At 45.3% G+C, this 25,386-nt stretch overlaps 1 protein-coding gene across 1 annotated transcript in view; it reads left to right on the forward strand.

Annotated features, from left to right (window-relative positions):
* WNK2 (WNK lysine deficient protein kinase 2) overlaps window positions 1–25,386 on the forward strand; it is a 164,556-nt gene that overhangs the window by 125,985 nt on the left and 13,185 nt on the right. Inside the window, exons 23-26 of the mRNA XM_065878923.1 lie at window positions 555–769; window positions 1,653–1,841; window positions 9,107–9,151; window positions 10,630–10,889. Of these exons, the coding sequence (XP_065734995.1) occupies window positions 555–769; window positions 1,653–1,841; window positions 9,107–9,151; window positions 10,630–10,889 (709 nt within the window). The remainder of the gene's footprint in view (window positions 1–554; window positions 770–1,652; window positions 1,842–9,106; window positions 9,152–10,629; window positions 10,890–25,386) is intronic.

Here is a 25,386-nt window from a genome sequence, read left to right on the forward strand (position 1 = left end):
CCTGGATAATAACATGTTTTCTGTAGACTTGCTTGTGCAGCCTTCCTCTCCTCTGAGAGGCCTCTTGGGCCCTGTTCCCTCACATGGAGGAAGTAACACTTATTCGCCTGATAAGCTGAGGCAATCCTCCAGTTCTGAGCACTGATTATTTGTTGCTTCACCCATGTTCATGATTAGGGTTTGTGTTGTAAGCATAAATGTGTGAAGTTGTTCATACCGCTCCCCCTACCACTAAAAAACACAGCAATGTTACAAGTCTGGATATCAGAAAACTTGAATCTCCTTAGGCTGGGCTTCATGCAGTTCTCTATTGCTGGGTGTGTTGATGCCAGAGGCCCCCAGTGATACTCCCACTTGGCTTAGATGTAAACAGAAAGTGATGTTTAAATGCCCCCTGTGTCCCCTGTGCGTGGCCCATCTGCCCAGGCTATCCTGTGGGCTCCCTGCCGCACTCCTCACACCTGTCCTGCCAGCCCCGGGCTCTCCTGCAGGGGCCTCGTGTTGGAATCAAGCAGAATGCCCACCTGGCTTCCCTCTTCCCTTCCCTCCTGCAGGCATCTGAAGGAGATCTCGGAGCTACAGAGTCAGCAGAAGCAGGAGATCGAGGCCCTGTACCGCCGCCTAGGCAAGCCGCTGCCCCCCAACCTGGGTCTCTTCCACACGGCACCTCCAGTCGGCCGCCGGAGAAAGTCCAGCAAGAGCAAGCTGAAGGCGGGGAAGTTGCTAAACCCCCTGGTGCAGCAGCTCAAGGTCGTGGCCTCCAGCACAGGTTGGCCCAGGGCCCTCCTGGCCGCCCTCATGCGTGGGAGCCGGGCAGGTGGGAGGCAGGCACGAGGTCCTGAAAAAGCGCTTCTTGAATCTCCTTCCACTGGAGCAGGGAAGCCGTTTCAGGCCTGGGAGAGTTCGGGCCTCTGCCCCTCCTGCCAGGAAGGAAGGACTGAGGGGCAGGCGTTCGTGGAGTCCTCAGCCACCTGTGGTTGCAGTGTGCTCCTCCTTGCAGAATGCTGCCTGGGATGGAGGCTGCTTCCTCTGACCCCGTTTCTCGGGCATATGTCACCCCCTGACAGAGGGGGTCGAACAGCTGCCTTGGTGGGGGGGGAGAGGATGGTAAGGCTCCCCCACCCCTAGCCCTTAACCGAGTGTACCCTGACCCCAAGCCCCCACACTCTGGGGTGGGGACCCAGTGAGCTGAAATCCCCAAATGCGCCAGGTAGGAAGCCAGCAGTGAGTTAACCTTAAGCCCTCCCTCTCCATGTTACAGATAACCTGCAGGGCACACACATCCAAGGATTACACAAAACTACATGAATTCCATGCCAATTCCTAAAGCTAACATGAGACTTATGAGAGTAAGGAAATCCACAGGTCCCCTTTGAGCCTAGGTGTGCATCTCCAGGTGTGCTGTGGCCTTTTCACTGCACTGGCACCACACAGGCTGGCACAGTGTTGGTGATTAGTAGAGAGAGTGGTCGTTTTCTTTGATCTTCCTGACACCCCCACATGGGCGACCCAGCCATGCCCCCGTTGCCTGCAGGGACTCAGCTTCCCCAAGGTCACCCAGCAAAGAGCAGGGAGGATAGACATGGCCTGAGCTGGCTGGTCTGTCCTGTGGTGCCTCATCGTGCCTGTCACCCCTTCTCCCCCCAACCCAGGTCACTTGTCAGACTGCAGCAGAGCCCCTCCTGCTAAGGACCCTGCCCAAGCTGGGGCAGGGCCCGCAGCAGCTTCAGACCCATGTGGGAAGGCAGTTCAGACCCAGCAGCCTTGCTCCGTGCGGGCCTCCCTGACTGCAGACATCTGCTCCGGCTTGGCCAGTGATGGAGGCGGAGCGCATGGCCCAGGTGATTCCCAGCTCGCCCGTCTCCGAGCATGTGCTAGCCTCATAGGGCCCGTGTGGCATAGAGGGGACGTGAGCTGCGGCCAAGGCTGCCGACAGCTTCTTAAGGAAAAAAATAATAGACGTAGCTTTTGAATGAAAAAAGTGGATGGCCTTCCCATCGTCGAGTCTTGCTGTAAGCAGCTCAGAGGGAGGTGCGCTTTGCAAGAGCCGGCCTGGGGAAGGCGCCAGGACCAGTGAGAGGTCAGATGTGGCGTCTGCTGCGTGCTCTGCGCCGGTTCCCAGGCACTAGCCCACCCCGTCCCACCCCGTTCCCCACTAAACATGGGTCCTTCCGTCAGGAGGGCCAGCTGGGGGGACGAGGGCACAGCTCTCGAGCTGGGAGATTGGCCTTGAGGAGGAAATGCTCGTCACCGCTGCCGTGGACGTAGCAGCTACGCGATGAGGTGCTCCACCCCCCACCATCTCTGTCCAGAGAAGTCGTGGTGACCGCTGCCGGTGCCCACCCCCCACCCTGCCCCGCACGCTCTCCTGGGGTCCGCTTCTCTTCCGCTCCAACACTGCCTCCTTTGCATTACATGGTCAGTGGCTGTGGTCCTCTGGGCTGGGCTAGGTGGAGCCGTGGATGCTAAGTGAAGAGGCTGATATGGCTTGTGGTGTGTAGGAGGAATCCCAGAGACTGTACTTGATGCCTGTCTCTTTGTTTTCTTCCCTCTATATTCATTTGCAGGCTGGACGGTTTACCACCCAACGTCTGAGAGAGTGACCTATAAGTCTAGTAGCAAACCTCGCGCTCGATTCCTCAGTGGACCCGTGTCTGTGTCCATCTGTCTGTATTTGTTCTTTTGTATTTTATCACCTCCTGGCCCTTGGTTTCTCCCCTGCCCCTCCCTGTCTTCATTACCTTCCATACATTCTGTAGGACGCCTACCCCACCCCATTGAAATCACCTATTTAATATAAGAAACGGAACCCCGTCCATGCCCACCCTTCTGGCCCCAGAAAGCGCCAGTGCATGCTCTTGGCTGCCTCATGCCCGGACACCAAAAGCATGTGCAGTGGCTCACCCACTCCTGGCCTTGGGTGCTCTGCCGCCAGGCCCCCAGGTGCTCTGCATTTCTCTCGTCACTCGTTTGTTTAGTGTTTTTTTCTTTTTTTATGTTGGACGTAGTTTTATTTCTGTTGCGATTGTGGCAAATTTACACGTCCGCTGTCCCCAGCTCCAGCGACAACAAAAAGACAACCCCGGCCTTCTCTAGACGCATGGTGTGTTTCACACGTGTCTGGACTCTGAAGACATGCATGTAGCAAGCTGAGACAGTTCTAGAAGGTCACTGGAGGGTGTAACTTCTGTACAAGGGCCGTATCACAACATCCAGTACTGTTAACCCACTGCCCCACTCCCTGCATGTGGAAATGCTGAGAGAACGTGCTCCAGCTAGGATGTCCTAGCCCCCCTCTCCATTCTGGTCACGTCAGGAATCTCTAACCCTGAGAGATGTGATTCCCAGCCTCCTGCTGTGCCTCCCTTTCTGGGCCCGGCCCCTCCTGGTCTTGTCTCTAGCTGGAGCACTTTACTTGGTGTATTTCCTTCTCATCTCACCGACCTCAGAGATGAAGTCAATTATTCAGTTCCTCAAAGCTCTGCTAAACCAAAACTCAAGTCCCAGTCAGACTCCCTGGAACACCCTCCCTGGAACACCCTCCTAGTACCCAAGGACTCCATGTCCAGGAATGGCACATCTGCTCAGGCTGTCCAAAATCGTTTTCATTCCTCAGATCAATTGGCAAATGATTCAAAAGCTGTGAGGTTTTCAGGTTTTTGTTTTTCAACAGAAAAGTTAAGCTTTTAACCAGTTGGATTGTACATGCTGGTTTAGGGCATGTGACTTTTGCTGGTACAATAAAGATACATTGTGCTTGTTGTGATCTGAGGCCACGTCCATGGCAGCCGTCCATCAGAGTTCAGTGTCCATCCCCATCAGAGGGACTTTGGCACCCTCCTGTGGGAGGGACAGGTTGGAGGCATAGGACCACATAGGAATGCTCAGGGACTGCCCAGTGCTTCTTGTCCACTAACAGGGGCCCTATTTCAGCTCGAGTGTCATGGGGCTACTGGTTAGTTGCTAAGTTGGGTGGGGGGCTGGGAGGCCTGCATGCATCCTGGCTCCCTGCTTACCTCACGGCATCACTCACTGGTCCTCTTCTGCCCGTGTGTGCCTGGCTCTTGCCTGAGAAGCTGTGGTGAGGGCACCTGGGTCTCCAGGTGTCTCACGGTCAGACAAGTATGTGTATCACTGCCGGGAGGGTGGCTGGCCAGGCATGGGAAGCAGAGTAGAGCAGGGCACTTAGAATAAAAGTGTGCGAGTGGTCAGCACCATGTTCGCCCCTGAGGTCATTGCCATGCTACCTTTCTACCCACGTGGTTCTTTTTTTTTCTAAGGGTTTTCATTTGCATCGTTAATTATTGTTCCAGGATAAAAAAAAATTTTTTTTTTGAGGCACAGTAGGGACAAAGGGTTTATGTTTTACTTCTGTCTCTGTGGCCAGGAGGAAAGGAATGTGTGAGGCACGGCTTGGTGGAGACAGGGACCAGGCCTAGGCAGGTTGATTTTAGGTAGTGGTACCTGCTGGCCTGTAAGGCCTTATTTCCTCTGATGCTGTGAATCTGATGGTACTGCTTGTTTTCACACCCTGGCCGTTTTAGGCACACCTTGGCTGAGTTCCTAGTCTTCGGGCCACAGCTTGGCCCCCACGTGGTCTGAGGTTGCTGGTCCGAGACTGTGCTGTGGGTTCCTGCCCTGGGCCCTCTCACCCACAGGCCTCCAACTGGGGGCATGTGCAGGCTCAGCCTGAGCTCCTGCTGCTCTAATGGGGTGGGATGCCCCAGGACACCCCCTCCTGTCCCACGTGCTCTGGCATTTGCCAAGCACTCTAGGGGTCCTCAGTCTGCTGGTTTCTGGGTGACCAAGGAGCGTTGTGGTCCGAGAGGAGACTGAGTACATGCCTGTGAGAGACTGGAGGGAAATTCAAAGCTGGTTGCAGCCCCTGAGGGCTGAGAGGCAGGGGGACTTCGGGCAAAGATTGTAGAGAGGAGGGCATGCAGAGCAGTTGGAAGACCCTGAAGTGTGCCCACTCGGTGGGATCTGGGTTGGCTGCGAGGGCTGGAGGGAGCTTGAGCTTGGGTGCTGAGGGCCATGGCTTTGGGGGTGTGGGGGCAGCTAGCCAGCTAAAGCCAAAAGAGGGTTTTCAGTTTGCTGCCTTGAACTGAACAGGAGACAAGTCTCTAGGAAAATAAAACCTGTGTTAAGCTTTGAAGTACAGAAAGAAGGTCCCAGCTTCATTGAAGCTCAGAGGAGATGAGAGAGGTTGGAGATGGGTGGGGGCAACTGGGGTGGAGCTGCAGGCAGCTTCAGGAGGTGAGGAGGTAACTTGGGGTGGGTGAGGCAACCACGCACAGGATGGAGAGCCGGGGGAGGGAGGGTAAAGCCTGGACGCCTCCGCGGGGCGGGTGCCGGGACAGGCCAGCCATCGGAGCAGTAGGCGAGCTGGCCCGCAGGGAAGGGCAGATGTGGGGGTGAGGCTCTGGGCACAGGACCCTCCTTGCGGCCAGTGGAGGGTTCAGGGAAGCTTGGAGTTGGTGCGGGGTGGGGGTGCGTGGTCGTGTTCAGAAGTGGTTGTGTGCTGTTGGTCAGAAGCTTTTGTCAGACCCATTAATCCTCCCTGCCTCTGGCTCCTCCTCATCTGAACAGAGGCAGGTGCGGGTACCCTTCCAGGACTTTCTCTGTGCATGTAGAACGATGGGGTCTGCTTTGTGGTTTTCGCACATGTCCATCAGCAGCAGGCCAGGTGCCCATGCTGTAGCAAGTTTGTCTCTGGGACCCCCAGGGGCTGCTGTGCAGCCCCCAGGTCCTTCCCTCACCTGGGAGTGTTCTCATCTCTCCCTGTGGGGACTCAGGCAGGGAGGAGACACCCCCTCACAAAGCCCCACCCCACCCTACGACCACTCAGGTTGAGCTGTCCTAAGGGCAGGCCCTGTGCCAGCTGGGGAATGAAGCTCAGGGTGGAGTCACCCTAGGGCAGAGCCGAGACACATCCTGCTTCCCTGTTCATGCTGCACAGAAGGGTTTCAGCACTTGTCTTGGCTTGAGACTAGGTAGCTGGATACAGAGACGCCCAGAATGATGTTTTGGCTCTATATGCCATTTGTTTCTGGTTCCAGAACAGAGTGTCTAATGCCACTGTCGGGTGAAAGGCTGACCGTTGGAGGTACCCCTCTTGTCATGGGGAAGGTGGGGAGGCCCCTGGCTGGTCCGCACTGAGGCTGCTGGCCTCAGTTCCTGTGAGCTTCGTTAGTATTTGAACACTGACAAACAGCAGGTGTGGTCGTGGCTACAGGGCCTGGCCCACTTCTTAAGCAGTCTGCCCGCATTGGATACTCTGGGACTTGAGGTGTCCCTTGAGCGGTCCAAGGGTTTAGACGGCACTGCGTTCCCGACAGTGCTGACCGTCCACACCAGGAGCAGCCTCTGTTTCCATGCCAAAGTGAATGTGGGGGCAAGTGGTGTGGGGGCCTCACTGCACACAGGCCTGGGTGCTGCCTGAGACCCCTGGCCTGGCTGTGGGGGCAGGTGGCTGGTGGCTCTGTGGGCGACTCCTGCAGACACGTGCTGCACCATGACAAGGCTTTAGGTCATCCAGTGTGTTGCTCCTTTGCAGTCTGGGAAGAACAGTTTTCCCAACAGCTGGGAGAGGCTGCCAAGCCCTGCGTCCCTAGCATCTGCCCTTGTGGAAGCTTCTCTGAGTCGTTCTGGGGCCTCTAAGCCAGCTCTTGCCAAGCCTTGGCTAAGGACGGAAGTCCTACAGGGGAAGACTCACTCTTCATGGGAAACCAGGGGTGGGGCTGGTCAAAACCATTATGCCCCATGTGGGCCTGATGTGGGCTTCCTGTGGGCCCACGTGGGTCCCCTGTAGGCCTCCTGTGGGCCGTAAGTGGGCCCCTTGTGGGTCCCATGTGGGCCCATCTGTGGGTCCTGTGTGGCCCTGGTGCCCTTGTGTTGCTGCCTTGTAGCCTGCTGGCTCTGTAGGCAGGAACTCGATGTATACACTAGCACAGTACGGGTTGAGCAGGGCTGGGTGGAGGCTTGTTCATCGGAATCTGTCTGCATGGTGGGTGTTGAGGGCAGGGCCCAGGCCAGGGCACAGACACGGGGGAGGAGATTCAAGTGGCCCCCTGAGGATGGACAAGGGCTCTGGTGTGAGTATGGACTGGTTAGCCGCACGATGCCTGCCCAGCAGTGGTTCTGCACTGAGCCGGACAGTGTGGCCTCAGTGTGGAGGGACCCGAATCCGGTTTGTTTGTGTTTAAAGGTCCACCCTAAGGGCTGGGAGCCGTCTGTATCCTGGTCATCTCAGGGCCTGTGTTCAGCGAGGGCATGGAAGGCTGGGGGCTCTCCGTGCTCCATCTCCTCGGGCTGTGTCCTGTGAGGGTGTGGAGGTCTCAGTGGGCTGGTATCACTCTCTGGCTCTGAGCATCGTGTCCTGGTGGCCGATGGCTTTGACCCTGGGTTCCCGGGAAGGTCGGTCTGGGGCCCTGATCACAGGCCCAGGCTCTGTCTAGCACTCCTGACCAGGCAGCTCCTGGGGCTGGCTGGCGTGTTCTCTTTCCTGTGAGGGTGACGGGAGGCAGCTCTGAGTGCAGAGCTCTAGCCGCACTAGGAGGTGCCAGGCAGGCACAGAGAAGCCTTTTGAACGAACCTGCTACTGTGAGGCTGCAGGGACCTGGCAGAGTGATTAGTCCCATGTCCCAGGGTCATCTCTAGGGGACTGCTATGGCCCAGAGGACGCTACAACCACAGGAGTCTGACTAGGAAACGTGCACTCATCTGGTGCCCTGCATGCTCACAGAGCCCAGGACCCTCCTCCCTTCGTGCCTCAGAGACCCCAGAGGGCCTTGTGCTCTCAGTTGGGGTCCATCACAGGACACAGACCGGCAAAAACCCTTCAAAGTTCCCACTGAGAATCAGTCAGTCTGGATTGCTGGCCTTTTTGGGTTTATTAGCACATTAGAGACCCCAACAGAATATCACCTCCCTTTTTATCAAGTCAGCCTCATAGAACACAACAGAATGAACAAAACTAAGTGCAACTCAATTTGAGCTAGGTTTCTGAGCCCAGTGGGCACAGCTCTTCCCCAAGGAGCCTTTGTCTCCCTCCCCAAATGCAGGAGGCAGCATCTTGCCTTCCACAGCGAGACTGCTGGGAATGGCTGTGTGGCGGGCACCCTCCAGGGCGTATGGGGTGTGCAGGGAATTGTGCTCCAGGCGAGGGGGCCGTGGGCCGGAGCACAGACACCCTCCGTGCTAGTGTGGCCTTGCTGAGTGACCTTGGGGACACCTGAGCCGTCCTTGCCCATCCCACGTTTGCCTGCTTGGCTCCCTGGGATGCCACTGGGTAAGCCAGGTGTGGCAGCCCCTCCCGGGCAGCTCATCTGCCCTCCAGGTGGGCACTGACTGTCAGTGCCAGACACTAAAGTCACTGCCCATCTGTCTTAGCACAGACAGCCTCTGGGGAGCACAGGGCCTGGTAGCATTTAGTCATGGTGCAATAAGGAGGCCTCGCCCTGCCCCAGTGGACCTGGAATACCAGATGAGGCAGCAGCGGTACAGAGAATCAGGGTCGGCCCTGCCTCCCACCTCTCTAGATAGGGTCCCTCAGATTTCCCCACCACACTTGCCACTGGCCTGTTCTGGGCAGCTGTCCAGGATCTGGGATTGGCCTCAAACCTGCAAAACAATGTATCTTTTTGCACTTGGAAAACTGCCCATGGGCCTCCCTCTGGGCAGAGCTAGGCTCTGCTCCATTGAGAGCTCTCCTGGCTGACTCTTAGTGGGTTTCCTGCCTCAACCAGCGGGGCTCCCAGAAACCTTACATTTGAAAGCCAAGCAGTGTGCTTTGCTTTTTTTTTTTTTCTCCTTTCTCTCTCTCTCTCTTTTGTTTTTTGAATATGCTTCTAGAGACACACACACTTCTACCTGAAGCTTGGGGCTTGGCCCTGCACCTCCGCCCCTCGGCGAAGCTCGTGTGAACCTCCACACTGACTTGGGGGCCGCCCAGTTAGCCCAGGAGGCTGGTCCCTTCTCTCTGAACTGCTGGCCTTTGCTCCTCCTCACACACTGATGACTTTTGCTTAGAGTGTGGTGGCTTGTCCCCCATGTGTGCTGTCCTGCCTAACCCTGTGGTCTTGTGTCATTTCTTCTTCCCTTGCAGGGTCTGCCTTGAAGCGTCTCTGTCTAGGCAAAGAGCACAGCAGTCGTAATTATCGGGTTTTTTACCCCTTGTCCGCTTCCATCGCATGGGCTTTATTGTCGCTAGTGTGCATCAGGGTTTCCGCGACTAGACCGGGAGCCAAGGGCCCAGCGGGTGGCCGGGCGTGGGCCTGCTCTGCGCCCACCCTTCACGGGTGCTGCTTGGCCTCCGCCTGGCGAGATAGCCGCCCTCGGGCGCCCTTTTGAGTCTCCATGGCTCCTAGAGTTTGTGCATTCTTGCCAGTTCACATCTAACAGGCTGTCCTTCTCCGGAACGTCCACATATTACCAATCATTAATTGGCTCCTTTTCCAAAACCGTAGGAATGAGTATTTCCTTGAAGTGCTAAAGATGAGTGCCCCTCACAGAGGAGAGATGCCAGGACAAAATGGGTATCAGTTTACCTGGGCCGCCCACTGCTCTCATCTCATGCCTTTTTTTTTTTTTTTTTTTTTAATTTATCTGTTTTTCTTTTCTGGCTGAAATGTTCATGTAGAAATAGCAGCGTGTGTAAAATCTCATCACTAATGTTTAACTGTTTGTGTCTGTGCTGTTTCATTGCTAGCCTCTAAAGTAAACTACATATTGCAATGGCTTGTTTGAAGAGATGGTCATTAGGTTATTTATTTAATGCAGAAATTTAAAAAATTGGTTTATCCAAAATTGCCAATAAGAAATTACGTGCTGGGGAAGGAAAGGGACACAATTCAAAAAAATTTAAAAGTCCTGTTTTGGTCATTAAAGAAAGATCTTTGACTGAAGTGGCCAAGTGCGCTCACCTTTGTCCAGCTCCACCTAAGCCACAGCCCCAGGCCTTCCCGGGCAGCCGGGCCTCCCAGTTCCTCCTGCGATAGGCATCAGCCCCTCAGTTGGCACCAAGCTTGTAGACCCATGTCGGAAGGCTCTGGGTATTTGTATCCTTTATTATTATTACACACTCTGGTGAGGAGAGGCGTGATTTCTGTGTCTTAAATTCCAAATCACCAAGTCATTATCATTCACGGAAACATCAGCAATCCAGCCTATTGCAAGCATTTTCCCTTTGCTGGAAGGATAGCAGCAGCTGCTAAGCATTCTGCCTAAAGTATTGTTGAATCACCTCTGAATCCTCATATTAGAGCTGAGAGCGCAGAAGCGTGAGGAATTTGCCCCCAGTCTGTGTCCAGCTGCACCAGGAGTTTTCTAAACACTCTCACACGGGGGTCTGGTGGTCCTGGGCAGTGTGGGCACAGAGGATGCTGAGTGAGGCTGCCAGCAGCTGGGGTCCTGTCCCCTGGCTGATGAGATGGGTGATGGCTGCCTGGCAATGCCCAGTCCCCTGAGGTCGCTCCACTGTGTCTAAAACTGCATGGACCCCCCCAATGCAGACCATCTCCTGAAGCAAGGTGTTGCCTGGCTTAAGCGAGACCACTGTATGAATGACTGCAGCCAGCCAGTGGTGCTGGCGTGTGGTGTCACCAACCCTGGCCTGTGTGTGCTCTCTAGGGTCCTCCACCAGCAGCCTGGTCCCGGGCCCTGAGCCGGGCCCCCAACCTGCCCTGCACATCCAGGCGCAGGTGAACAACAGCAACAACAAGAAAGGCACCTTCACGGACGACCTGCACAAGTTGGTGGATGAGTGGACAAGCAAGACGGTTGGGCCCACGCAGCTGAAGCCGTCACTCAACCAGTTGAAGCAGACACAGAAGTTGCACGACATGGAGGCCATGGCAGGCTGGCCCCCGGCCTCTGGCGAGGCACGGGCTGTAAGTGGGGCACGGTGGGGTGGGGGTGGGCCTGGGCTTGCCCAGAGTCGAAGACACAGAATGGGAATGAAGCTGTGACTCCAGATCTCAGCAGAACCTCTGAGCAGCAGGCCTTAGCCCAGTGTTGGGCAGTGTCTAGGTGGGACTGGCCAGCAGCTTGCAGGTGTGGCCTCATCCTGGTGAGCCTGCCTCAACCTGTCTTCCACCAGAGCCCAAGCTGGCAAAGTGGGTGGGGTCTGCACGACGTACCCAGGGGACACCCCCTATTGAGTTTTAGCTCAGGTGCCCCAGACCACGTGGGACAGAAGTGAGGAGCTGCTGTCTTAGGTTTTGTTGTGTGAATTGTTCCTGTATTAGGACCGCTGACTTCAAAGCCTACTTGAAGGAGTATTCCCTCTTTTTCAGTCTCCTGGAGGAGTTTGTGCAAGATTATGTTATTTTTTCCTGAAATGTTTAGCAAAGTTCACTGGTGAAGCCATCTGGGCCAGGAGGGTTTTGTTTTTCTTTTTAACATTTAATTTTTTATTGGAGTATAGTTGATTAACAATGTTGTCTTAGTTTCAGGTGTACATCAAAGTGATTCAGTTATACATATATCTATTCTTTTTCAAATTCTTTTCCCATTTAGGTCAGAGTTCCCTGTGCTATATAGTGGGTCCTTGTTGATTATCCATTTTAAATATAGCAGTGTGTACATGTCAATCCCAAGCTCCCTATTCCTCCTGGACCCTTCTCCCTGGTAACCATAAGTTCAGTTCTCTAAGTCTGTGAATCTGTTTCTCTTTTGTAAATAAGTTCATTTGTATCATTTTTTATTTTAGATTCCACATATAAGTGGTATTGTATGATATTTGTCTTTCTCTGTCTAACTTACTTCACTCAGTATGACAATCTCTGGGTCCATCCATGTTGCTGCAAATGGCATTATTTCGTTCTTCTTAGTGGCTGGGTAATATTCCATTGTATATATGTACCACATCTTCTTTATCCATTCCTCTGTTGATGGACATGTAGATTGCTTCCATGTCTTGGCTATTGTAAAAAGTGCTGCAGTGAACATTGGGGTGCATGTATCCTTTTGGACCATGTTTTTCTCCAGATATATGCCGAGGAGTGGGATTGCTGGATCATATAGTAGTTCTATCTTTAGTTTTTTAAGGAACCTCCATACTGTTCTCCATAGTGGCTGTACCAATTTACATTCCCACCAACAGTGAAGGAGGGTTCCCTTCTCTCCATACCCTCTCCAGCATTTATTGTTTGTAGATTTTTTGATGATGGCCATTTTTTTTTTTTTTTTAGTGTGGGAAGGTTTCCCCTATGATCTTTTACTTCAAAAAGTTTCAGACATACAAACGATTGAAAATTCTTCAGTGAACTCTCAGGTACCTTCTACCTATGAGCTATGATTGACATTTTGCTGTTACATATTTATCACCCATGTCTACATCCCTTGAGGGTAAGGTTTCCATTATGGATTTAATTTCTTTTACAGTTTTAGTACCATTTGGGTTTTCTATTTCTTCTTTCTGTCAAATACTGCTTTTCTAACGATTTGATACACCTCTAAATTTATCTAAGTTTTCCAATTAATTGGTATAAAGTTGTTTATAATATTTTCTCTTCACAGTTTGCAGGATTTGCAGTGATGTCTTGTTTTTCATTCTGATATTGGTGATTTCTCTGAATTTATATATTTTATTCGCCTTTTCAAAGAACTTATCACTTTGATGGTAATTCTTTATTGTATATTTGATTAGCTTCTTCCTTTTATTATTTCTTCTCTTCTATCTTTGGGTTACTTTTTTGTTGTAAAAAGTTTCTTGAGATGTGTAGTGCATTGATTTTGAGCCTTTCTTCTTTTATAATACAGACATTCAGGCTATAAAATTCCTTCTAGTGGTATTAGCTGCATTCCAAAAGTTTTGATATGTAGCATTTTCTTTAACCTCTGATCAAAATATTTTATAATTTCCATGGTGATTTGAGGTAATATAGTTATTAATTTCCTCATGAGCTTTTTGATAGTGGTTTTCTGGGGATTTTTTAAGCCTAATTGCACTGTGATAAGAGAACAGATTTTGTGTGTTTCCAGTTCTTTAAAACTTGCTGGGACTGGATTTTTGACCCAAGCTGTCAGCCACTGCTCCACAGGTGCTTGAGGTCATCCTCTTTCATTCCCTCTCATGTCCACACTCCCAGTCTGAACTTTTGTTCCTCTTCTGTAGTAACCTCCTGACACTGCACCTCCATGAGTTTAACTCTTCAAATCTATTCTCCATTATTCTGGGACAGAACTGAGAATTCATAACACAGCCCCAAGGCCCTGCAGGTTCTGCACCTGAAGCCCTGGGCAGGCTAGTCTCTACTCTTCTGTCCAGACTCCACCACATTAGCTCTCAGTATCTGTGCTGGGCCAGGCCCTGTCGGTCAGCTCTGCTAATTCTGTTGTTCAGATGTCTGGAATTCTTTTTTTTTTTTTTGCGTTACGCGGGCCTCTCACTGTTGTGGCCTCTCCTGTTGCGGAGGACAGGCTCCGGACGCGCAGGCTCAGCGGCCATGGCTCACGGGGCCAGCCGCTCCGCGGCATGTGGTATCTTCCCAGACTGGGGCATGAACCCGTGTCCCGTGCATTGGCAGGCGGACTCTCAACCACTGCGCCGCCAGGGAAGCCCTGGGATTCTTAATAAGGTGTTTTTTGTTTTTTTTTTTTAACTATTCACCACTATCCATTTCTAGAACTTTTTTATTATCCCAAACAGAAACTACTCAATAAGAAATAACTCTCCAGTCCCTCTTTCTGGTAACTCTGGTAACCTCTATTCTACTATGAATTTGACTTCTCTTGGTACCTCATATAAGTGGAATCATACAATATTTGCCTTTTTGTCACTGGCTTACCGTAATGCTTTCAAGCTTCAGTTTTTTAAAATTGTGGTAGAATACACATAACATATAATTTAACATCTTAACCATTTTTAAGTCTATACAGTTCAGTGGTATTAATTGCATTCATATTGTTGTCCAACCATCACCACCGTCCATCTCCAATTTTTTCATTTTGCAAAACTGAAACTCTATACCCAATGAAAACTAACTGCCTGTATATATATGCTCCCCTTCCCCCAAGCCCTTGGCAACTACCATTCTACTTTCTGTCTCTATGAATTTGACTTCTCTAGGTACCTCATATAAGTGGAATCATACAGTATGTGTCTATAACTGGTTTATGTCACTTAGCATAATGTCTTTAAGTTTCATCCACGTTATAGTGTATGTCAGAATTTCCTTCCTTTTTATTTACTTATTTTTTATTACTTTTTTTTCATCTTTATTGGAGTATAATTGCTTTACAATGTTGTGTTAGTTACTGCTGTACAGCAAAGTGAATCAGCTATATGTATACATGTATCCCCATATCCCCTCCCTCTTGAGCCTCCCTCCCACCCTCCCTATCCCACCCCTGTAGGTCGTCACAAAGCATCGAGCTGATCTCCCTGTGCTATGCAGTAGCTTCCCACTAGTCATCCATTTTATATTTGGTAGTGTATATAAGTCAGTGCTACTCTCTCACTTTGTCCCAGATTCTCCTTCCCCCACTGTGTCCTCAAGTCTGTTCTCTACATCTGTGTCTTTATTCCTGCCCTGCCACTACGTTCATCAGTACCGGTTTTTTAGATTCCATATATATGCGTTAGCATACGGTATTTGTTTTTCTCTTTCTGCCTTACTTCACTCTGTGTGACAGACTCTAGGTCCATCCACCTCATTACAAATAACTTAATTTCGTTCCTTTTATGGCTGAGTAATATTCCATTGTATGTATGTGACACATCTTCTTTATCCATTTGTCTGTCGATGGACATTTAGGTTGCTTCCATGTCCTGGCTATTGTAAATAGTGCTGCAATGAACACTGTGGTACATGTGTCCTTTTGAATTATGGTATTCTCAGGGTATATGCCCCAATAGTGGGATTGCTGGGTCATATGGTAGTTCTATTTTTAGCTTTTTAAGGACCCTCCGTACTGTTCTCCATAGTAGCTGTATCAATTTACGTTCCCACCAACAGTGGAAGAGGGTTCCCTTTTCTCCACACCCTCTCCAGCATTTATAGTTTGTAGATTTTTTGATGATGGCCACTCTGACCCGTGTGAGGTGACACCATGATTTTGATTTGCATTTCTCTAATGATTAGTGATGCTGAGCATCTTTTCATATGTTTGTTGGCAATCTGTATATCTTCTTTGGAGAAATGACTATTTAGGTCTTCTGCCCATTTTTGGATTGGGTTGTTTGTTTTTTTGTTATTGAGCTGCATGAGCTGCTTGTAAATTTTGGAGATTAATCCTTCGTCAGTTGCTTCATTTGCAAATATCTTCTCCCATTCTGAGGGTTGTCTTTTGGTCTTGTTTATGGTTTCCTTTGCTGTGCAAAAGCTTTTAAGTTTCATTAGGTCCCATTTGTTTTGGTTGTTGTTGTTTTTGTTTTTTTTGTGGTACGCGGGCCTCTCAGTGTTGTGGCCTCTCCCATTGCGGAGCACAGGCTCCGGACGCGCAGGCTCAGCGGCCATGGCTCATGGGCCCAGCCGCTCTACAGCATGTGGGATCTTCCCAGACTGGGGCACGAACCCATGTCCCCTGCATCGGCAGGTGGACTCTCAACCACTGCGCCACCAGGGAAGCCCCATTTGTTTATTTTTGTTTTTATTTACATTACTTTAGGAGGTGGGTCAAAAAGGATCTTGCTGTGATTTATGTCATAGAGTGTTCTGCCTGTTTTCCTCTAAGAGTTTGATAGTGTCTGGCCTTACATTTAGGTCTTTAATCCATCTTGAGTTTATTTTTTTGTATGGTGTTAGGAAGTGTTCTAATGTCATTCTTTTACATGTAGCTGTCCAGTTTTCCCAGCACCACTTACTGAAGAGGCTGTCTTTTCTCCATTGTATATTCTTCCCTCCTTTGTCAAAGATAAAGTGACCATATGTGTGTGGGTTTATCTCTGGGCTTTCTATCCTGTTCCATTGATCTATATTTCTGTTTTTGTTCCAGTACCATCCTGTCTTGATTACTGTAGCTTTGTAGTATAGTGTGAAGTCAGGGAGCCTGGATTCCTCCAGCTCTGTCTTTCTTTCTCAAGATTGCTTTGGCTATTCGGGGTCTTTCGTGTTTCCATACAAATTGTAAAATTTCTTGTTCTACTTCTGTGAAAAATGCCACTGGTAATTTGATAGGGGTTGCATTGAATCTGTAGATTGCTTTGGGTAGTAGAGTCATTTTCACTATGTTGATTCTTCCAATCCAAGAACATGGTATATCTCTGCATCTGTTTGTATCATCTTTTTTAAAAATTAATTAATTTTTTAACATGTTTATTGGAGTATAATTGCTTTACAATGGTGTGTTAGTTTCTGCTTTATAACAAAGTGAATCAGCTATAGATATACATATACCCCCATTTCTCCTCCCTCTTGCATTTCCCTTCCAGCCCCCCATCCCACCCCTCTAGGTGGACTGTTAGTATCATCTTTGATTTCTTTCATCAGTGTCTTGAAAGACTTTCCTTCCTTTTAAATGCTGAGTCATAGTCCGTTGTACGTACATACCACATTTTTTTTTATCCGTTCATCCGTTGATGACACTTGGGTTGCTTCTACCTTTTAAGTGTTGTGCATAATGCTACTATGAACATGGGTATATAGATATCTCTTTGAGTCTTTGCTTTCAGTTCTTTAGGGTATATACCCAGAAGTGGAATCACTAGATCATATGGTAATTCTAGTTTTAATTTTTTGAGGAATCACCAAACTACTTTCCAGAGCAGCTGCATCATTTTACATCCCCACCAACAGTACACAAGGGCTCCAGTTCCTCCACATCCTCTCTAATACTTTCTATTTTCTGATTTTTTTCATGGTAGCCATCTTGATAGGTGTGAGGTGGTTTGCATTTCCCTAATGATCAGTGACGTTGAGCATCTTTTCATGAGCTTATTGGCCGTTTGTATGTCTTCTTTGGAAAAATAATTCAAGCCTTTTGCCTATTTTTTAAATATAAACAACAGAAATTTATTTCTCACAGTCCTGGAGGCTGGACGTCTGACATGAGGATGTCAGCATGCAAGGGTGAGGGCCTCTTCCAGGTTGCAGACTTCTCATTGTATCCTCACATGGTGGAAGGGGTTTTTGCCCATTTTTTCATTGAGTTGTTTCTTCTTTTGTTGTTGAGTTGGAGGGATTCTCTCTATATTCTGGATATTAATCGCTTTTCAGATATGTGATTTCCAAAAATAATTCCCATTCTGTGAGTTACCTTTTTACTCAGTTGATAATGTCTTTTGATGCATAAAGCTTTTTCATTTTTATGAATTCCAGTTTATTTTTTCTTTTGTTGCCTATGTCATTGGATTTGGCAATGATTTATTGCCAAATCCAATGTTATAAAGCTTTCCCCCCGTGTTTCCTTCTAAGTGCTCTCTAAAGATGCTAAGAGTTTAATGATTGTAGCTCTTATGTTTAGGCCTTTTATCCTTTTTGAGTTAATTTTTATATATGGTGTTTGGTAAGGGACCATGTTTATTCTTTTGCATGTTGATATCTAGTTGTCCCAGCAGTATTTGTTGAAAAAACTGTCCTTTTCCCATTGAATGGTCTCGGCACCCTTTTTGAAAATCAATTGGTCATATATGCAAAGGTTTATTTCTGGATTTTCTATTCTATTTCGTTGGTGTACAGTCTGTCATGTTGCTAATATTACACTGTTTTGATTTCTGTAGCTTTGCAGTAAGTTCTGAAGTCAAGAAGTATGAGTCTTCCAACTTTGTTCTTTTTTAGGACCGTTTTGCTTATTGGGATCCCTTGAGAATCCAAACGAGTTTTAGGATGAGTTTTTCTATTTTTTGAAAAAATGCCATTGAGACTTTGATAGTGATGCATCAAATCTCTATAGATTGGCTTTGGGTGGTATTGACATATTAACAATATTAAGTCTTCAAATCCACAAACATGGGATGTCTTCCCATTTACTTATGTCTTCTTTAATTTCTTTTGGCAATGTTTTGCAGTTTTCAGTGTGTAAGTCTTTCAACTCCTTAGTTTAATTATTCCTAAGTATTTTATTCTTTTTTGTGCTTAAATGTAATTGTTTTCTTAATTTTCTTTTCAGATTGTTCATTGCTAGTGTATAAAAATACAACTGGGACTTCCCTGGCAGTCCAGTGGTTAAAACTCCATGCTTCCAATGCAGAGGATGCAGGTTTGATCCCTGGTTGGGGAACTAGGATCCCACATGCCACGTGGAGCAGCCAAAAAAAAAAAAAAAAGCCACTGATTTTGATGTGTTGATTTTCTACCTTGCAACTTTGCTGAATTCATAAATTAGTTCTAGCAGTTTGTGTGTGTGTGTGTGTGTGTGTGTGTGTGTGTGTTCTTTAGGGTTATCTGCATATAAGAAATGTTATTCTGAACAGAGATACTTTTACTTCTTCCTTTCCAATATGGGTGCCTTTTATTTCCTTTTCTTGCCTAATTTCTCTGGGTAGAACTTCAAGTACTATATTGAATAGAAATGGAAAAAGTGGGCATCTTTGTCTTGATCTTAAAGGAAAAATGTTCAGTCTTTCACCATTGAGTGTGATGTTAACAAGGGTTTTTTCACATATGGCCTTTACCATACTGAGAAAATTCTATTTTATTTCTAGCATGTTGAGTGCTGTTGTCATGAAAGAGTGTTGGATTTTGTCAAATGGTTTTTCTGCATTAATTAAGATGATTATATTTTTTAACTCTTCATTCTATTTTTTTTTACATCTTTATTGGAGTATAATTGCTTTACAGTGGTGTGTTAGTTTCTGCTTTATAACAAAGTGAATCAGTTATACATATACATATGTTCCCATATCTCTTCCCTCTTGCATCTCTCTCCCTCCCACCCTCCCTATCCCACCCCTCTAGGTGGTCACAAAGCACTGAGTTGATCTCCCTGTGCTATGCGGCTGCTTCCCACTAGCTATCTATTTTACGTTTGGTAGTGTATATATGTCCATGCCACTCTCTCACTTTGTCACAGCTTACCCTTCCCCCTCCCCATCTCCTCAAGTCCATTCTCTAGTAGGTCTGTGTCTTTATTCCCGTCTTACCCCTAGGTTCTTCATGACATTTTGTTTTCTTAGATTCCATATATATGTGTTAGCATACGGTATGTGTCTTTCTCTTTCTGACTTACTTCACTCTGTATGACAGACTCTAGGTCTATCCACCTCATTACAAATAGCTCAATTTCGTTTCTTTTTATGGCTGAGTAATATTCCATTGTATATATGTGCCACATCTTCTTTATCCATTCATCCGATGATGGACACTTAGGTTGTTTCTATCTCCTGGCTATTGTAAATAGAGCTGCAATGAACATTTTGGTACATGACTCTTTTTGAATTATGGTTTTCCTAACGCTTCATTCCATTAATGGTGTGTTACATTGATTGATTTTCATATATTAAACCATCCTTGCAGGGTTGCACCTGGTCATGGTGTATGCTCCTTCTAATATGCTATTGAATCCAGTTTGCTAATGTTTTAGTGAAGACTTCTACATCAGTATTTATCACAGGTATTTGTAATTTTTTTTCTTATGATGTCTTTATCTGGCTTTGATACCAGAGTGATGCTCGCTACATAGAATGAGTTAGGAAGTGTTCCCACCTCTTCAACTTTTTGGAAGAGTTTGAGAAATATTGGTGTTAATTCTTCTTTAAATGGTACAATTCACCATGGAAGCCATCTGGTCCTGGGCTTTTCTTTGTTGAGAGGTTTTTTATTAATAATTCAATCTCACTACTTGTTACAGGTCTATTCAGATTTTCTATTTCCTCTTGAGTCAGTTTTGGAAGTTTGTGTGTTTCTAGGAATTTGTCTATTTCATCTGAGTTATCCAGTTTGGTAGCTAAAGACTTTGCCAATTTTTGATCTTTTTAAAACACTAACTTTTGGTTTTGTTGATTTTCCTTTATTGTTTTTCTATTTTGTATTTTGTTTATCTCAGTTTATTATGGTATACAGTTAAGTTATTGGCTTAAGATATTTCTTCTTTTTTAATGTAGACATCTGCAGTTATAAATTTCCCTCTGGACACTTCTTTTGCTATATGTAATAAATTTTAATATGGTGTGTTTTCCTTTTCATTTTTTCTAAGGTGTTTTCTGATTTCCCTGTGACTACGTCTTTGGCTATTTGGTTGTTTGAGTGCATTGTTTACTTTCTACATATATGCCAGTTTTCTAGCTTAATTTTTTTTTTAATTTCATTCATTGTGTTAGAAAAGATACTTTGTATCATTTTAATCTTTTAAAATTGTTTTGTGGACTAACATATGGCCTGTTTTGGAGAATGTTCCCTGTGCACTTTAAAAGAATGTGTCTTTGTTTTGTGCCACCCTCAGCCTATCAGTAGTGATACTATCAGCTAGAAATGCCTGGGAGCACTCACCTGGGCCTGGGTTCCCCTTTCAGAACCAGTCATATGGCTGGACCAACCCTTGTGGTTCTTAATATGATTGCAAGATTCTTCAGCAATAACCATCAGTAAACTGTGGAAAGGACAAGGTTTATTACTTACAGGTCTGGAGGGGAGGGTTACATGACACACCTGGGGCTACATAGTGAGGTGGCAAGGAGGGAGAGAGAAAGAGAGAGGGTGAGAGAAACAGACAGGCAGGCCTGGGGTTCTGCTTTTATTGGAGTTTCACTAGTTCATTCCTTATTTGTGAACTTAAAATGTAAGAGTGGGAATTAAAGTGCAAGAAGAAAAGAAAAAGGCAAATAGCCAAATGGTCAGTTATTTAAAATCAATCAGAGATTTCTAAATTACAGGAGCTCGGATGGGGGTGGGTGAAGGGGATGGTAGGTCTTTATCTAGTTGTGTGGCTGGCAGTGTTATTATTTGAGTGGGTGCCTCAGGAAATCAAAGCTTAAGTCAGGCACTTGCATTACAAAAAAAAAAAGAAAGAAAAGCTACTTGTTAGGGCTTACACTGCAGAATTCTGCTGTCATTGGGTGAAATGTTTTGTAAATGTTTGTTAAGCCTAATGGGCTTGTGATGTTCAGGTCCTTTCCTTACTTATCTTGTATCTGGTTGTCCTATCCTTCATTGAAAGTGAAGTATTAAAGTCTGCAACTATATTACTATGATTTATGTCAAAGAGTGTTCTGCCTATGTTTTCCTCTAGGAGATTTATGGTTTTCAGTCTTATTTAAGTCATTAATTCATTTTGAGTTTATTTTTATATATGGTGTTAGAGAATATTCTAATTTTATTCTTTTACAGGTAGCTGTCCAGTTTGCCCAGAACCACTTATTGAAGAGACTATCTTTTCTCCATTATATGTTTTTGCCTCCTTTCTGCTAGATTAATTGACTATAGGTGTGTAGGTTTATTTGTGGATGTCCTATCCTATTCCATCGATCTATATTTCTGTTTTTGTGCCAGTACCATACTGTTTTGATGACTGTAGTTTTGTAGTATAGTCTGAAGTCAGGGAGCCCGATTCCTCCAGCTCCATTTTTATTTCTCAAGATTGCTTCAGCTAATCAGGGTCTTTTGTGTTTCCATGCACATTTTTAATTTTTTTTTTCTAGCTCTGTGAAAAATGCCACTGGTAGTTTGATAGGGATTGCACTGAATCTGTAGATTGCCTTGGACAGTATAGTCATTTTGACAATATTGATTCTTCCCATCCAAGAACATGGTATATCTTTCTATCTGTTTGTGTCATCTTCGATTTCTTTCATCAGTCTCTTATAGTTTTCAGAGTACAGGTCTTTTGTCTCCTTACATAGGTTTATTCCTAGGTATTTTATTCTTTTTGATGTGGTGGCAAATGGGATTGTTTCCTTAATTTCTCTTTCTGATCTTTCATTGTTAGTGTATAGAAATGCAACAGATTTCTTTGTATTCATTTTGTATCCTACAAATTTACCAGAATCATTGACGAGCTCTAGTAGTTTTCTGGTAGCACCTTTAGGATTTTCTATGTATAGTATCATGTCATCTCCAAACAGTGACAGTTTTACTTCCTCTTTTCCAATATGGAGACCTTTGATTTCTTTTTCTTCTCTGATTGCTGTGGCTAGGACTTCCAAAACTATGTTGAATAAAAGTGGCGAGAGTGGACATCCTTGTCTTGTTCTTCATCTTTGAGGAAATGTTTTCAGTTTTTCACCATTGAGAATGATGTTGGCCTTTATTATGTTGAGGTAGGTGCCCTCTATTCCCACTTTCTGGAAAGGTTTTATCATATAAGTGGGTGTTGAATTTTGTCAAAAGCTTTTTCTGCATCTATTGAGATGATCATATGGTTTTTATTCTTTAATATGTTAATGTGGTGTATCACACTGATTGATTTGCAGATATTGAAAAGTTCTTGCATCCCTGGGATAAATGCTACTTGATCATGGTGTATGATCCTTTTAATGTGTTGTTGGATTTGGTTTGCTAGTATTTTATTGAGGGTTTTTGCATCTGTATTCATCAGTGATACTGTTCTGTAATTTTCTTTTTTTGTAATATCTTTGTCTGGTTTTGGTATCAGGGTGATGGTGGCCTCAGAGAATGAGTTTAGAAGTGTTCCTTACTCTGTGACTTTTTGGAATAGTTTCAGGATAGATGTTCACTCTTCTTTAAATGTTTGAAGGAATTCACCTATGAAGCCCTCTGGTCCTGGACTTTTGTTTGTTTGGAGTTTTTTAAATCACAGATTCAATTTCAGTACTTGTAATTGGTCTGTTCGTATGTTCAGTTGCTTCCAGGTTCAGTCTTGGGAGATTGTACCTTTCTAAGAATTTGTCCATTTCTTTTAGGTTATAGTAGTAGTAGTAGTCTGTTATGGTCCTTTTTATTTCTGTGGTATTGGTTGTAACTTCTCCTTTTTCATTTCTAATTTCATTTCTAACTTTATTGATTTGGGCTTTCTCCCTTTTATTCTTGATGAGTCTTGCTAAAGTTTTATCAATTTTCTCTATCTTTTCAAAGAACCAGGCTTTAGTTTCATTGATCTTTTCTATTGTTTTCTTCGTCTCTGTTTCATTTATTTCTGCTCTGATCTTTATGATTTCTTTCCTTCTACTAACTTTGGGTTTTGTTCTTTTTTCTCTAGTTGCTTTAGGTGTAACTTTACGTTGTTTATTTTAGATTTTTCTTATTTCCTGAGGTAAGCTTGTATCTCTATAAACTTCCCTCCTAGAACTGCTTTTGCTGTGTCCCATAGGTTTCAGATCATCATGATTCTGTTTTCATTTAGCTCTAGGTATTTTTTGATTTCCCCTTTGCTTTCTTCAGTAGTCCGTTGGTTATTTAGTAACATATTGTTTAGCCTCCATGTGTTTGTATTTTTTGCAGTTTTTTTTCTTGTAGTTGATTTCTAATCTCATAGCGTTGTGGTTGGAAAAGATGCTTGAAATGATTTCAGTTTTCTTAAATTTAGCAAGAGTTGTTTTGTGGCCCAGGATGTCATCTATCCTGGAGAATGTTCCATGTGCACTTGAGAAGAATGTGTATTCTGCTGCTTTTGGATGGAATGTTCTGTAAATATCAATTAAGTCCATTAGGTCTAATGTGTCATTTAAGGCCTGTGTTTCCTTATTGATTTTCTGTCCGGTTGATCTGCCCATTGATGAAAGTGGGGTGTTAAAGTCACCAGCTATTATTGTGTTACTGTCAACTTTTTCTTTTATGGATGTTAGCATTTCCCTTATATACTGAAGTGCTCCTATGTTAGGTGCATATATGTTAACAACTGTTATATCTTCTTGGCTTGATACCTTGATCATTATGTATTGTCCTTCCTTGTCTTTTGTAACAGTCTTTATTTTAAAGTCTATTTTGTCTCATATGAGTATTGATACTCCAGCTTTCTTTTCATTTACATTTGCATGGAATACTTTTTTCCATCCCCTCACTTTTAGTCTGTATGTGTCTCTATAGCTTAAGTGGGTCTCTTATAAACAGCATATATACAGGTCTTATTTTTGTATCCATTCAGCCAGTCTGTATCTTTCGGTTGGAGCATTTAATCCTTTTACATTTAAGGTAATTATCAATACATATGTTCTTATTGCCCTTTTATTAATTGTTTTGGGTTTGTTTTTGTAGGTCTTTTTCTTCCTTTCCTCCGTTTTTCTCTTCTCTTGTGATTTGATGACTCTGTGTACTGTTGTATTTGGATTCCTTTTTCTTATGTGTGTGTATATCTATTATATATTTTTGGTTTGTGGTTACCATGAGGTTTTGATACAGCCGTATACACACACACACACACATATATGTACACACACACAATTGTTTTCAGTTGCTGAGCTCTTAATTTCAAATGTATTTCAAATATCCTGCATTTGTACTCTCTTCCTCTCACTATTATGGGTTTAGATATCCTATTTGTGTGTGGATGATTTCTTACCTTTACTGTATGTTTGCCTTTCCTGGTGAGCTTTCCCATTTTGTAATTTTCTTGTTTCCAGTTGTGGCCTCTTCTTTTCCATCTAGAGAAGTTCCTTTAGCATTTGTTGTGAAACTGGTTTGGTGGTGCTGAATTCTTTTACCTGTTGCTTGTCTGTAAAGCTTTTTATTTCTCTGTTGAATCTGAATGAGCACCTTGCTGGGTCGAATATTCTTTCCCTTTCTTCATTTAAATGTATCGTGCCACTCCCTTTTGGCCTGCAGAGTTTCTGCTGAAAAAATCAACTGATAAAAAAAAAAAAAATCAACTGATAACCATAAGGGGATTCCCTTGTACATTATTTGTTGCTTATTCCTTGTTGCTTTTAATATTTTCTCTTTGTCTTTAATGTTTGTCAATTTGATTACTGTGTCTTGGCATGTTCCTGCTTTGGTTAATCCTGCCTGGGACTCTCTGCATTTCCTGGACTTAAGTGAGTGTTTTCTTTCTCATGTTAGGGAAGTTTTCAGCTATTATCTCTTCAAATATTTTCTCAGGCCCTTTCTCTCTCTCCTCTCCTTTTGGGACCCCTATAATGTGAATGTTAGTGAATTTAATTTTGTCCCAGAGGTCTCCTAAACTGTCTTCATTTCTTTTCATTCTTCTTTCTTTATTCTGTTCTGCAGCAGTGATTTCCCCCTTTCTGTCTTCCAGCTCACTTATTCGTTCTTCTGCATCATTTATTCTGCTATTGATTCCTTCTGGTATATTTTTCATTTCAATTATTGTATTCTTCAACTCTGGTTGTTCTCTATATTTTCTAATTCTTTATTAAAAATTTCTTGTATTTTCTCACACTGTGCATCCATTCTTTTTCTGAGATCTTGGATCATCTTTACTATCATTATGCTGAATTCTTTCTCTGGTAGATTGCCTGTCTCTACTTTGCTTAGTTGTTCTTTGGGGTTTTATCTTGTTTGTTTGTCTGGAACAAATTCCTGTATTTGCAGGCTCAGTTCTGCAGGCTGCCTGATTGTAGTAGTCTTGTTTCTGGTGTCTGCCCCGGTGGGTGAG

This window comes from Phocoena phocoena, chromosome 6 (genome assembly GCF_963924675.1).
Source record: "Phocoena phocoena chromosome 6, mPhoPho1.1, whole genome shotgun sequence".
NCBI classification, from domain to species: domain Eukaryota; kingdom Metazoa; phylum Chordata; class Mammalia; order Artiodactyla; family Phocoenidae; genus Phocoena; species Phocoena phocoena.